A 13,603-nucleotide genomic window follows, 5' to 3' on the forward strand; every position below is an offset into this window, starting at 1 on the left:
TATACTGGGCTAGGTGGAACTTTTACTGGGCTAGGTGGAACTTTTACTGGGCTAGGTGGAACTTATACTGGGCTAGGTGGAACTTATACTGGGCTAGGTGGAACTTATACTGGGCTAGGTGGAACTTATACTGGAATAATTTGCTGAACGCAGTTTGAACTGAAACTGACAGGATCGATTCTCTGACATTCAAGGCCAAAACTGATTAGAAATTAAACATCCGTTCCCGAGTGGCACAGCGGTCTAAGGCACTGCATCACTACAGACCTGGGATCAATCGCGGGATATATCACAACTGGCCGTGATCGGGAATCCCATAGGGCAGTGCACAACTGGCCCAGCGTCGTCGGGGTTTGGGGAGGGTTTGGCTGGGGGAGGGTTTAATTGGCCAATCATGCTCTAGTGACTCCTTGTGGTGGGCCAGGCGCCTGCAGGCTGACCATGATCGTCAGTTGAACGGTGTTTCCTCTGACATATTGGTACGGCTGGCTTCCAGGTTAAGCAGGCGTGTGTTAAGAAGCACGGCTTGAAGGGTCATGTTTCAGAGGACGCATGACTCGACCTTCGCCTCTTCCGATCCCGTTGTGGAGTTGCAGCGATGAGACAAGATCGTAATCGGGGAGAAAAAAGGGTCAAAATAAAAATATAAAATAAAAAGAAATTAAACAGCCTTAATATTAAACGTCACTCTGCTAAATAATACTATGAATATAATAAAACTGCTATGATGATGAGTCTTGTGCTAGAATGCTGAACTTATACAATCAAACTGAAACCATTGGTCGTAACAGAACAGGCCTACTCATTCTACAGACTACTCATTATCTTATACTGTTTTGTGGAAAGTTTGAAAGACCATACAATTAGTTTTGTTAGTTGGCTTACAATCTAGATTTAACCATTCAAAAGAGCCTAAGGCAAGAGCATTATACAAGTGAAGTTTCACCGTTGGACTCTCTGATACACACACACACACACACACACACACACACACACACACACACACACACACACACACACACACACACACACACACACACACACACATACACACACACACACACATGAATGTGGGCCCACGCACACTCACACAGCCTTAGGTCCTATGGTCTGTTCAGACATGTGTTTGTCTGGAGGTGACCCCTAGACACTGTTTCAAGATCAGTTGAGCATTTTCTCCACTAGCGGTTGAGGTTGGACTTCGGAAAGAGTGAGCTGATCCTACATCTGTGCAGTGGTGTAAAGTACATAAGTCATAATACTCTAAAGTACTACTGAAGTAGTTTTGTGGGGTATCTGTACTTTACTTTACTATTTATATTTTTGATGACTATTTTACTTTCCTGAAGAAAATAATGCACTTTTTACTCCATACATTTTCCCTGACACCCAAAAGTACTCGTTACATTTTGAATGCCTAGCAGGACAGGTAAAGTGTGTAATTCACGCACTTAAAGAGAAAATCCCTGGTCATCCCTACTGCCTCTGATCTCATTAAACAGAGAACATCCCTGGTCATCCCTACTGCATCTGATCTGGTGGACTCACTAAACACAGAACATCCCTGGTCATCCCTACTGCCTCTGATCTGGTGGACTCACTAAACAGAGAACATCCCTGGTCATCCCTACTGCATCTGATCTGGTGGACTCACTAAACAGAGAACATCCCTGGTCATCCCTACTGCATCTGATCTGGTGGACTCATTAAACACAAATGCTTTGTTGGTAAATCATGTCTGAGTGTTGGAGTCTGCCCCTGGCTATCTGTACATTTACAAAACAAGAAAATCGTGCCGTCTGCTTTGCTTAAAATAAGGATTTTTAAAAATAATTTTTGCTTGTACTTTTGCTTTTGAAACTTAAATATATTTTAGCAATTACATTTACTTTTGTATACAAAGTATATTTAAATCCAAATACTTTCAAAAATTTTACTCAAGTAGTATTTTACTGGGTGACTTTCACTTTTACTTGAGTCATTTTCTATTAATACTTTTACTCAAGTATGACAGGTGGGTACTTTTTCCACCACTACATCTGTATCTCCAGGACATTTGTAAAATATGTCATCTTTATTCTGTTCAGCTTAGACTGAGTTTCTATTCAAAACCACAAAGATGTAACTAGTTTCGGACTGGCAGTGAAATCGTATGTATGTAGTTACATCTGAACAGGCCCTTTGGAGTGACCCAGAAAGACAGCTATGATTCATCAAAGGTTTGATGAGGTAGAGGAAATACCTAAATATGGGAGTAAAATTTGGAAATGATAATTTTGGAAATGGTCTCTTGTCCACTTCTCTTTTTTCACATTGTGTCTTTTTAGAGAAGATTATACCTTCATCTCTCCTCCCTGTCTCTCTTCCTTTCAGAAACCACCTGTTCAGACTCAATCTGGAGGACCTCTCGCTGATTCAGGTGAGTCTTTACCAGCGTTGCCAGTCCCTCATCCATTGCCACCCGTATGTCTCCCTCTATCTCTCTATCCCTCCCTCTTTCTCTATCTCTCTATCCTCCCTCTTTCTCCATATCTCTATCCCTCCCTCTTTCTCTATCTCTCTATCCCTCCGTCTTTCTCTATCTCTCTATCCCTCCCTCTTTCTCTATCTCTATATTCCTCCCTCTTTCTCCATCTCTCTATCCCTCCTTCTTTCTCTATCTCTCTATCCCTCCCTCTTTCTCTATCTCTCTATCCCTCCCTCTTTCTCTATCTCTCTATCCCTCCCTCTTTCTCTATCTCTCTATCCCTCCCTCTTTCTCTATCTCTCTATCCCTCCCTCTTTCTCTATCTCTCTATATCTCCCTCTTTCTCCATCAATCTATCCCTCCCTCTTTCTCTATCAATCTATCCCTCCCTCTTTCTTTATCAATCTATCCCTCCCTCTTTCTCTATCAATTTATCCCTCCCTCTTTCTCTATCAATCTATCCCTCCCTCTTTCTCTATCAATCTATCTCTCCCTCTATCTCTCTATCCCTCCCTCTTTCTCTATCACTCTATCCCGCCCTCTTTCTCTATCAATCTATCTCTCCCTCTATCTCTCTATCCCTCCCTCTTTCTCTATCACTCTATCCCGCCCTCTTTCTCTACCAATCTATCTCTCCCTCTATCTCTCTATCCCTCCCTCTTTCTCTATCACTCTATCCCTCCCTCTTTCTCTATCAATCTATCCCTCCCTCTTTCTTTATCAATCTATCCCTCCCTCTTTCTCTATCAACCTATCCCTCCCTCTTTCTCTATCAATCTGTCCCTCCCTCTTTCTCGATCAATTTATCCCTCCCTCTTTATCTATCAATCTATCCATTACTCTTTCTCTATCAATCTATCCCTCACTCTTTCTCTATCAATCTATATCTCCCGCTATCTCTCTATCCCTCCCTCTTTCTCTATCACTCTATCCCGCCCTCTTTCTCTACCAATCTATCTCTCCCTCTATCTCTCTATCCCTCCCTCTTTCTCTATCACTCTATCCCTCCCTCTTTCTCTATCTCTCTATCCCTCCCTCTTTCTCCATCAATCTATCCCTCCCTCTTTCTCTATCAATCTATCCCTCCCTCTTTCTCTATCAATCTATCCCTCCCTCTTTCTCTATCAATCTGTGCCTCCCTCTTTCTCTATCAATTTATCCCTCCCTCTTTCTCTATCAATCTATCCCTCCCTCTTTCTCTATCAATCTATCTCTCCCGCTATCTCTCTATCCCTCCCTCTTTCTCTATCACTCTATCCCGCCTTCTTTCTCTATCAATCTATCTCTCCCTCTATCTCTCTATCCCTCCCTCTTTCTCTATCACTCTATCCCTCCCTCTTTCTCTATCTCTCTATCCTCCCTCTTTCTCCCTCAATCTATCTCTCCCTCTATATCTCTATCCCTCCCTCTTTCTCTATCAATCTATCCCTCCCTCTTTCTCTATCTCTTTATCCTCTCTCTTTCTCCCTCTTCATCACCCTTTCTATGTATCTCCCTCTAACTCTCATATTCGTCTCCCTCCAACTTCCTCACATCTCTCTTTTCTCAGACTCTTTCTTTCTAGTATTATCTCTCTCTTCATTTTTCCTCCCTTTAGTCCTCCCCCCTCCTTTCTCTCTCTTTCCCTCAATGTCTAGCTCACAGTCAGTTTGTTGGAACATCGCGTCAGGTATAACAAGACTGCTCCCTTTTTTGTTGTTGTTTTTTTAATAAATGTTTTAATATCTTTGTGTATATACAGTAACACAGTAATACTGGAACAGGCCAGCCGTCAGTTCGGCCCATACAAATCTGTCACAAACAATACACAACACCTGTCATAGCAGTTACAGTAATAACAACCCAGGGTACATTTCAAATATGTCACACTGTTATATGCATCATAACAACACCATTATGTCAGGTGCTGTCAGTGAAGCCAGGATAATGATTATTGTGTCAGGAGATCCTAAGGGCTTGATTTGCGCAATAGATTTCATGCAGTTGTCCTCTAGAAGAGTGGGGTGTGAGAGAACTAGCACTAGACTAAGCTGGATCAGAGGAGTCTGCCAGACATCGTAGTCAGTGCTAATGCCTCTATACATCTAACAGTAGTATTCTCTGTAGTCAGTGTTAATGGCCCTATACATCTAACAGTAGTCTTCTCTGTAGTCAGTGTTAATGGCTCCATACATCTAACATTAGTCTTTTCTGTAGTCAGTATTAATGGCCCTATACATCTAACAGTAGTCTTCTCTGTAGTCATGTCCATGGCTGTATGTACAGTACATGCCTCTATGAAGCTAAGCATCTTATAGCCCAGTGATTAACAAAGCAAACATTGACATGTTAGGGGTTTATATGCATCCCTTAGAAGGGAATAGAAGGAAAGGAGAGAGGAAGAGGGGAAATAATTGTAGAGAGAGAGGGAGAATAAGGGAGATGGAGCAAGGTAGAGAAAGAGAGAGAGAGGGGAAGATAACACTTGACATGAAGGAAAAGAAGGAGAGGGAAGAATAGAGGAATAAGAGATGGGAGATAGGAGACAGTGATATACAGAGACATGAGAGAAAGACAGTGAGACAGAGAAACAGCACAAGGTAAGGACCCCCCATAGAGAAAGGCAGTGAGACAGCACAAGGTAAGGACCCCCCATAGAGAAAGACAGAGAGACAGCACAAGGTAAGGACCCCCCATAGAGAAAGGCAGAGAGACAGAGAGACAGCACAAGGTAAGGACCCCCCATAGAGAAAGGCAGAGAGACAGAGAGACAGCACAAGGTAAGGACCCCCCATAGAGAAAGACAGAGAGACAGAGAGACAGCACAAGGTAAGGACCCCCCATAGAGAAAGGCAGAGAGACAGAGAGACAGCACAAGGTAAGGACCCCCCATAGAGAAAGGCAGAGAGACAGCACAAGGTAAGGACCCCCCATAGAGAAAGGCAGTGAGACAGCACAAGGTAAGGACCCCCCATAGAGAAAGGCAGAGACAGCACAAGGTAAGGACCCCCCATAGAGAAAGGCAGAGAGACAGCACAAGGTAAGGACCCCCCATAGAGAAAGACAGTGAGACAGCACAAGGTAAGGACCCCCCATAGAGAAAGACAGAGAGACAGCACAAGGTAAGGACCCCCCATAGAGAAAGACAGTGAGACAGCACAAGGTAAGGACCCCCCATAGAGAAAGACAGAGAGACAGCACAAGGTAAGAACCCCCCATAGAGAAAGACAGTGAGACAGCACAAGGTAAGGACCCCCCATAGAGAAAGGCAGAGAGACAGAGAGACAGCACAAGGTAAGGACCCCCCATAGAGAAAGGCAGAGAGACAGAGAGACAGCACAAGGTAAGGACCCCCCATAGAGAAAGGCAGTGAGACAGCACAAGGTAAGGACCCCCCATAGAGAAAGGCAGAGACAGCACAAGGTAAGGACCCCCCATAGAGAAAGGCAGAGAGACAGCACAAGGTAAGGACCCCCCATAGAGAAAGACAGTGAGACAGCACAAGGTAAGGACCCCCCATAGAGAAAGACAGAGAGACAGCACAAGGTAAGGACCCCCCATAGAGAAAGACAGTGAGACAGCACAAGGTAAGGACCCCCCATAGAGAAAGACAGAGAGACAGCACAAGGTAAGAACCCCCCATAGAGAAAGACAGTGAGACAGCACAAGGTAAGGACCCCCCATAGAGAAAGGCAGAGAGACAGAGAGACAGCACAAGGTAAGGACCCCCCATAGAGAAAGGCAGAGAGACAGAGAGACAGCACAAGGTAAGGACCCCCCATAGAGAAAGGCAGAGAGACAGAGAGACAGCACAAGGTAAGGACCCCCCATAGAGAAAGGCAGAGAGACAGAGAGACAGCACAAGGTAAGGACCCCCCATAGAGAAAGGCAGTGAGACAGAGAGACAGCACAAGGTAAGGACCCCCCATAGAGAAAGGCAGAGAGACAGAGAGACAGCACAAGGTAAGGACCCCCCATAGAGAAAGACAGTGAGACAGCACAAGGTAAGGACCCCCCATAGAGAAAGACAGAGAGACAGCACAAGGTAAGGACCCCCCATAGAGAAAGACAGTGAGACAGCACAAGGTAAGGACCCCCCATAGAGAAAGACAGAGAGACAGCACAAGGTAAGAACCCCCCATAGAGAAAGACAGTGAGACAGCACAAGGTAAGGACCCCCCATAGAGAAAGGCAGAGAGACAGAGAGACAGCACAAGGTAAGGACCCCCCATAGAGAAAGGCAGAGAGACAGAGAGACAGCACAAGGTAAGGACCCCCCATAGAGAAAGGCAGTGAGACAGCACAAGGTAAGGACCCCCCATAGAGAAAGGCAGAGACAGCACAAGGTAAGGACCCCCCATAGAGAAAGGCAGAGAGACAGCACAAGGTAAGGACCCCCCATAGAGAAAGACAGTGAGACAGCACAAGGTAAGGACCCCCCATAGAGAAAGACAGAGAGACAGCACAAGGTAAGGACCCCCCATAGAGAAAGACAGTGAGACAGCACAAGGTAAGGACCCCCCATAGAGAAAGACAGAGAGACAGCACAAGGTAAGAACCCCCCATAGAGAAAGACAGTGAGACAGCACAAGGTAAGGACCCCCCATAGAGAAAGGCAGAGAGACAGAGAGACAGCACAAGGTAAGGACCCCCCATAGAGAAAGGCAGTGAGACAGAGAGACAGCACAAGGTAAGGACCCCCCATAGAGAAAGGCAGAGAGACAGAGAGACAGCACAAGGTAAGGACCCCCCATAGAGAAAGACAGAGAGACAGCACAAGGTAAGGACCCCCCACAGAGAAAGACAGAGAGACAGCACAAGGTAAGGACCCCCATAGAGAAAGGCAGAGAGACAGCACAAGGTAAGGACCCCCCATAGAGAAAGGCAGAGACAGCACAAGGTAAGGACCCCCCATAGAGAAAGGCAGAGAGACAGAGAGACAGCACAAGGTAAGGACCCCCCATAGAGAAAGGCAGAGAGACAGCACAAGGTAAGGACCCCCCATAGAGAAAGGCAGAGAGACAGAGAGACAGCACAAGGTAAGGACCCCCCATAGAGAAAGGCAGTGAGACAGCACAAGGTAAGGACCCCCCATAGAGAAAGACAGAGAGACAGCACAAGGTAAGGACCCCCCATAGAGAAAGGCAGTGAGACAGCACAAGGTAAGGACCCCCCATAGAGAAAGGCAGTGAGACAGCACAAGGTAAGGACCCCCCATAGAGAAAGACAGAGAGACAGCACAAGGTAAGGACCCCCCATAGAAAAAGACAGTGAGACAGCACAAGGTAAGGACCCCCCATAGAGAAAGGCAGAGAGACAGAGAGACAGCACAAGGTAAGGACCCCCCATAGAGAAAGGCAGAGAGACAGAGAGACAGCACAAGGTAAGGACCCCCCATAGAGAAAGACAGAGAGACAGCACAAGGTAAGGACCCCCCACAGAGAAAGACAGAGAGACAGCACAAGGTAAGGACCCCCCATAGAGAAAGGCAGAGAGACAGCACAAGGTAAGGACCCCCCATAGAGAAAGACAGTGAGACAGCACAAGGTAAGGATCCCCCATAGAGAAAGGCAGAGACAGCACAAGGTAAGGACCCCCCATAGAGAAAGACAGAGAGACAGCACAAGGTAAGGACCCCCCATAGAGAAAGGCAGAGAGACAGAGAGACAGCACAAGGTAAGGACCCCCCACAGAGAAAGGCAGAGAGACAGCACAAGGTAAGGACCCCCCATAGAGAAAGACAGTGAGACAGCACAAGGTAAGGACCCCCCATAGAGAAAGGCAGAGACAGCACAAGGTAAGGACCCCCCATAGAGAAAGGCAGAGAGACAGCACAAGGTAAGGACCCCCCATAGAGAAAGACAGAGAGAAAGCACAAGGTAAGGACCCCCCATAGAGAAAGACAGAGAGACAGCACAAGGTAAGGACCCCCCATAGAGAAAGGCAGTGAGACAGCACAAGGTAAGGACCCCCCATAGAGAAAGACAGAGAGACAGCACAAGGTAAGGACCCCCCATAGAGAAAGACAGTGAGACAGCACAAGGTAAGAACCCCCCATAGAGAAAGACAGAGAGACAGCACAAGGTAAGGACCCCCCATAGAGAAAGACAGTGAGACAGCACAAGGTAAGAACCCCCCATAGAGAAAGGCAGAGAGACAGAGAGACAGCACAAGGTAAGGACCCCCCATAGAGAAAGGCAGAGAGACAGAGAGACAGCACAAGGTAAGGAACCCCCATAGAGAAAGGCAGAGAGACAGCACAAGGTAAGGAACCCCCATAGAGAAAGGCAGAGAGACAGCACAAGGTAAGGACCCCCCCATAGAGAAAGGCAGAGACCCGTGGGGAGTCACTCATTTGTTGGCGCTCACTGGGATAAGGCTGGTTAAAAAATATGCTCCATGTCATCCCTTCTTCTCTCCCCACCCCCATCCCCTCATCCAATCACCCCTCTTTTCTTTTATCTCACCCGTCGCTCCACTAGCAACACTAAATCAGAGTGTAGATCCCTCCAGCCCCTTTCCACCCCATTTCATCACCTTGGTAATCTGGACCATGGACCAAACTGCCTATTCTTTCCTCTCCTCTAATTCTCACCCACTTTTCTTCTCCTCTCCTCATTTTACCCTCTTCTGCTTTCCCCCTCACCTCTATAACTATTTTACCCCTCTCGTCTTTTTTGCCCATTCCCCGTTCTCCTCTCCTCTGTAATTTAAAACAGGATATTAATTGTGGTGAGATTTTCAGCCTTGGCATGTCTTAAAGATATAGCTTTGTCTGTCGTTGTGTTTCTTATGAAAGATGTCTCCCTGCTGTTGCCTCTCAGCTCCTATTAAGTGCATTACCGATTGATGAAGGTGATTTGCAAAGGGAAAATTGTTTATGAGTAGTAGTAGTAACAACAGAGAGAGCTCTACGAGAATATTCTGCTTTTTGTACTTCTCTACATTGAGATGTGTAGAGAAGAGAAAGGAGTTTTACTGTAGAAATTCTTCTTCTTTGGGAAATATCCTACATACTACACCCACACATGCCTATTTGATTAGCTACCACCTACCATAGTGCTTTAGTACAGTACATACCCATTGGCATTGGTTAACAGGATTTATCATTGCACTGTGCTGACATGAATAACATAAGTGTGTGTTTTGATGAAAATAAGTACTGAGAGCTATGCTTATGCCTTGTATGATTTTTGCAATAAAATGAGAGACCGAGTAGAATTTCCATTTGATATGATCCATGCTCAGGCTTAATCCCTAATGTATTAAAACTAAATATTTATGAGCACGTCAAAACAACCAAGGTCATTCTTCGATGTACTGTATGAACGAAAAATAAACCAGACCTCTAAAAATATTTTCAGCGTTATTGATTAAAACCCCTCTAATTTCCCCTTAAAAACCCTTCATCACTTAAAATGAAACTGGGGGCCTCTTGGTAGCGTGTTGTTTGCTGACTCAGAGAGAGGTGCCAGTTGCTGTGCCAGCCAGCTAAATGCCCTCTGTCTGTCCTGTGGTACTTCAGTAGTGCTGAGCGATTAACCGAAATGTTCTTATTTTTTGGTGGGTTATTAGACAACTAATTGACCATTCGGTTCAATTACTTAAATTCCACTTAGTTCAGTTTTTATGCCCAATGCGCCATTTCTTGACAGATAAATCAAATCATTCAAAAGAGACATGAAATCAAGAACTGGGATGCTGGGAGTTGTAGTTTTCATTAAGCATATTTTCAACCTTGTTCAGCGCAAAAAACATGGTAACCATTGCGCCTGTTTTTCCCAGCTGTTAAGTTAGATACGCACAGATAGACAACACAGCAACAAGCAAAGTACCTTGAAGAAGTAGTAAAATGACTTTGTAAGACAGCTTAGTTGGCAGGCTAGCAAAATAGGATGAATACAGACAGGACAGTATGGGGAGAACAGAGAAGGTTGTCTGGCTGTTTGACTGCTACTGCCTGAGCAGAGATGAGATGATGACTTTAATAAGGAATGACAAATAATGAAGTCATCAAATAAAAACTAAGTCATACAAACAACTGGACCTGTTTTCACTGTTTTCCTTTTCACTGTTTTGGCAATTGAATGTTCACCATTTTGCTTTATATATTTGGAATTTCCCCCCTCTCCTTCTCTCCTCTCCCCCTCTCCTTCTCTCCCCCTCTCATTCTCTCCCCCTCTCCTTCTCTCTCTCTCTCCTTCTCTCCCTCTCTCCTCCTCTCCCCCTCTCCTCTCCCCTCTCCCCCTCTACTCTCCCCCTCTTCTTCTCTCACCCTCTCTCCCCCTCTCCCCTCCCCCTCTCCTCCTCTCCCCCTATCCCTCTCTCCCTCTTTTCTCATGATTTGGTTGGGTCTAATTGTGTTGCTGACCTGGGGCTCTGTGGGGTCTGTTTGTGTTTGTGAACAGAGCCCCAGGACCAGCTTGCTTAGGGGACTCTTCTCCAGGATCAATTCTCTGTAGGTGATGACTTTGTTATGGAAAGTTTGGTAATCACTACCTTTTAGGTGGTTGTAGAATTTAACATCTCTTTTATGAATTTTGATAATTAGTGGATATCGGCCTAATTCTGCTCTACAAGGAACATTTGGTGTTTGTCCCATTTTGTGAATTCTTAGTTTGTGAGCTGACCCCAGACCTCATAATCATAAAGGGCAATGGGTTCTATAACTGATTCTAGTATTTTTATTCAGATCCTAATGGGTATGTCACATTTTGGTATGTCACATTTTATGGCCCTTCTTGCGTTGTCCATCAGATCGTTCACAGCTTTGTGGAAGTTACATGTGGCGCTGATGTTTAGGACGAGGTATGTATCGTTTTTTGTGTGCTGTAGGGCAACGATGTCTAGATGGAATTTGTATTTGTGATCCTGGCAACTGGAACTTTTTTGGAACACCATTATTTTGGTCTTACTGAGATGTACTGTCAGGGCCCAGGTCTGACAGCATATGTGAAGATCTAGGTGCTGCTGTAGGCCCTCCTTGGTTGGTGACCGAAGCACCAGATCATCAGCAAACAGTAGACATTTGACTCCAGATTCTAGTAGGGTGATGCCGGGTGCTGCAGACTGTTCTAGTGCCGTTGTCAAGTTGTTGATCTATATGTTGAAGAGGGTGGGGCTTAAGCTGCATCCCTGTCTCACCCCACGGCCCTGTGGGAAGAAATGTGTGTGTTTTATGGCAATTTTAATCACACACTTGTTGTTTATGTACATGCATTTGATAATGTTGTATGTTTCCCCCCCCCCCCAACACCACTTTCCATCAATTTGTAAAGCAGACCCTCATGTAAATTGAGTCAAAAAAACATTTGGAAATCAGCAAAGCATGAGAAGACTTTGCCTTTGTTTTGGTTTGTTTGTTTGTCAATTAGGGTGTGCAGGGTGAATACGTGGTCTGTCGTACGATAATTTGGTAAAAAGCCAATTTGACATTTGCTCAGTACATTGTTTTCACTGAGAAGAGTAAGGGTCTGCTGTTAATGATATTGCAAAGGATTTTCCCAAGGTTGCTCTTGACGCATATCCCACGGTAGGTATTGGGGTCAAATTTGTCTCTTCTTTTGTGGATTGGGGTGATCAGTCCTTGGTTCCAAATATTGGGGAATATTCCAGAGCTAAGGATGATGTTAAAGAGTTTAAATATAGCCAATTGGAATTTGTGGTCTGTATATTTTAAAATTTCATTGAGGATACCATCAACACCACAGGCCTTTTTGGGTTGGAGGGTTTGTATTTTGTCCTGTAGTTCCTTCAATGTAATTGGAGAATCCAGTGGGTCCCTGTCTTTAATAGTTGATTCTAAGATTTGTATTTGATCATGTATATGTTTTTGATTTTTGTTATTTTTTCTTTGTTAAAGGGCCGAAAATATTGGATTGTTCATTTGATAGGGAAGCTGAGATGTCAAAAATACTGTTTATGTTTTCAACTGCCAAGTTTACATCTTCACTATTACAGTGAAATATTTTGTCCAGGGAGTTGTCTAAAAGGGATTGAATTTGTTGTTGCCTAATTCATTTTTGGTAGATTTACACACTACTTTCCTTCCATCTATAGCATTTCTTAATATTATTCTGTTCCTTTGGCTTTGATGCCTCATGATTGAGTTTTGCTCTGTTCAAGTAGACTGTGATTTTGTTGTGGTCTGATAGGGGTGTCAGTGGGCTGACAGTGAACGCTCTGAGAGACTCTGGGTTGAGGTCAGTGATAAAGTAGTCTGCAGTACTACTGCCAAGAGATGAGCTATAGGTGTACCTACCATGGGAGTCCCCTCAAAGCTTACAATTGACGATGTACATACCAAGTGTGCGACAAAGCTGCAGGAATTCTGACCCGTTTTTGTTGGTTATGTTGTCGTAGTTGTGTCTAGGGGGAGGGAATGCTGTCTCCTCCAGGTAGGTGTTTTTCCCCCTGTGTGCTGAGAGTGTCAGGTTATTGTCCAGTTCTGGCATTTAGGTCGCCACATACTAGTACATGTCCCTGGGCCTGGAAATGGTTGATTTCCCTCACCAGGATAAAGAGGCTCTTTTCATTAAAGTATGGGGATTCTAGTGGGGGAATATGGCCTGGACCGCTCTTCCCCCCTGGCGCTCAAGTGCGCCAGGCTGCCCTGCATTACGCACTCTTGCCACCATAATTTACGCACACCTGCCTTTCCCCTTCACGTGCATCAGCGCTCATTGGACTTACGTGGACTGAATTACTTGTGTAATTTGCTTCGCTATATCTGTCTGTTTCCTAGCTCTGTTCCCTGCTTCGGGATTGTCACGTCGGGCCGGATTGTCAGGTCTTGCTCGCCCAGCCGGCACGTCAGGCTTTCACATCTCCGTTGGATCATCGGACTTCCACGTCACAGTGGAATTGACAGGCGTTCATGCCTCGTCAGCCGGATCGTCAGGCTCTTATGCCTCAGCTGGCGCGCCTAGGGTGGGGGGTACTGTCACGCCTGCTCCCGTTCTTCCCCTCTGGCGCTCGAGGGCACCAGGCTGCCCTGCATTATGCACTCCTGCCACCATCATTTACGCACACCTGCCTTTCCCCGTCACGCGCATCAACGCTCATTGGACTTACGTGGACTCAATTACTTGTGTAATTTCCTTCGCTATATCTGTCTGCTTCCTAGCTCTGTTCCCTGCTTCGGGATTGTTTGTCATA

The 13,603-nt window shown here is 45.4% G+C and overlaps 1 protein-coding gene across 1 annotated transcript in view; it reads left to right on the top strand.

Moving 5' to 3' along the window:
• The window catches only part of LOC120050435 (semaphorin-5A-like), a 275,882-nt gene that overhangs the window by 37,458 nt on the left and 224,821 nt on the right, over positions 1-13,603 (top strand). Inside the window, exon 3 of the mRNA XM_038997025.1 lies at positions 2,374-2,419. Within this exon, the coding sequence (XP_038852953.1) occupies positions 2,374-2,419 (46 nt within the window). The remainder of the gene's footprint in view (positions 1-2,373; positions 2,420-13,603) is intronic.

This window comes from Salvelinus namaycush, chromosome 7 (genome assembly GCF_016432855.1).
Source record: "Salvelinus namaycush isolate Seneca chromosome 7, SaNama_1.0, whole genome shotgun sequence".
Classification (NCBI taxonomy): domain Eukaryota; kingdom Metazoa; phylum Chordata; class Actinopteri; order Salmoniformes; family Salmonidae; genus Salvelinus; species Salvelinus namaycush.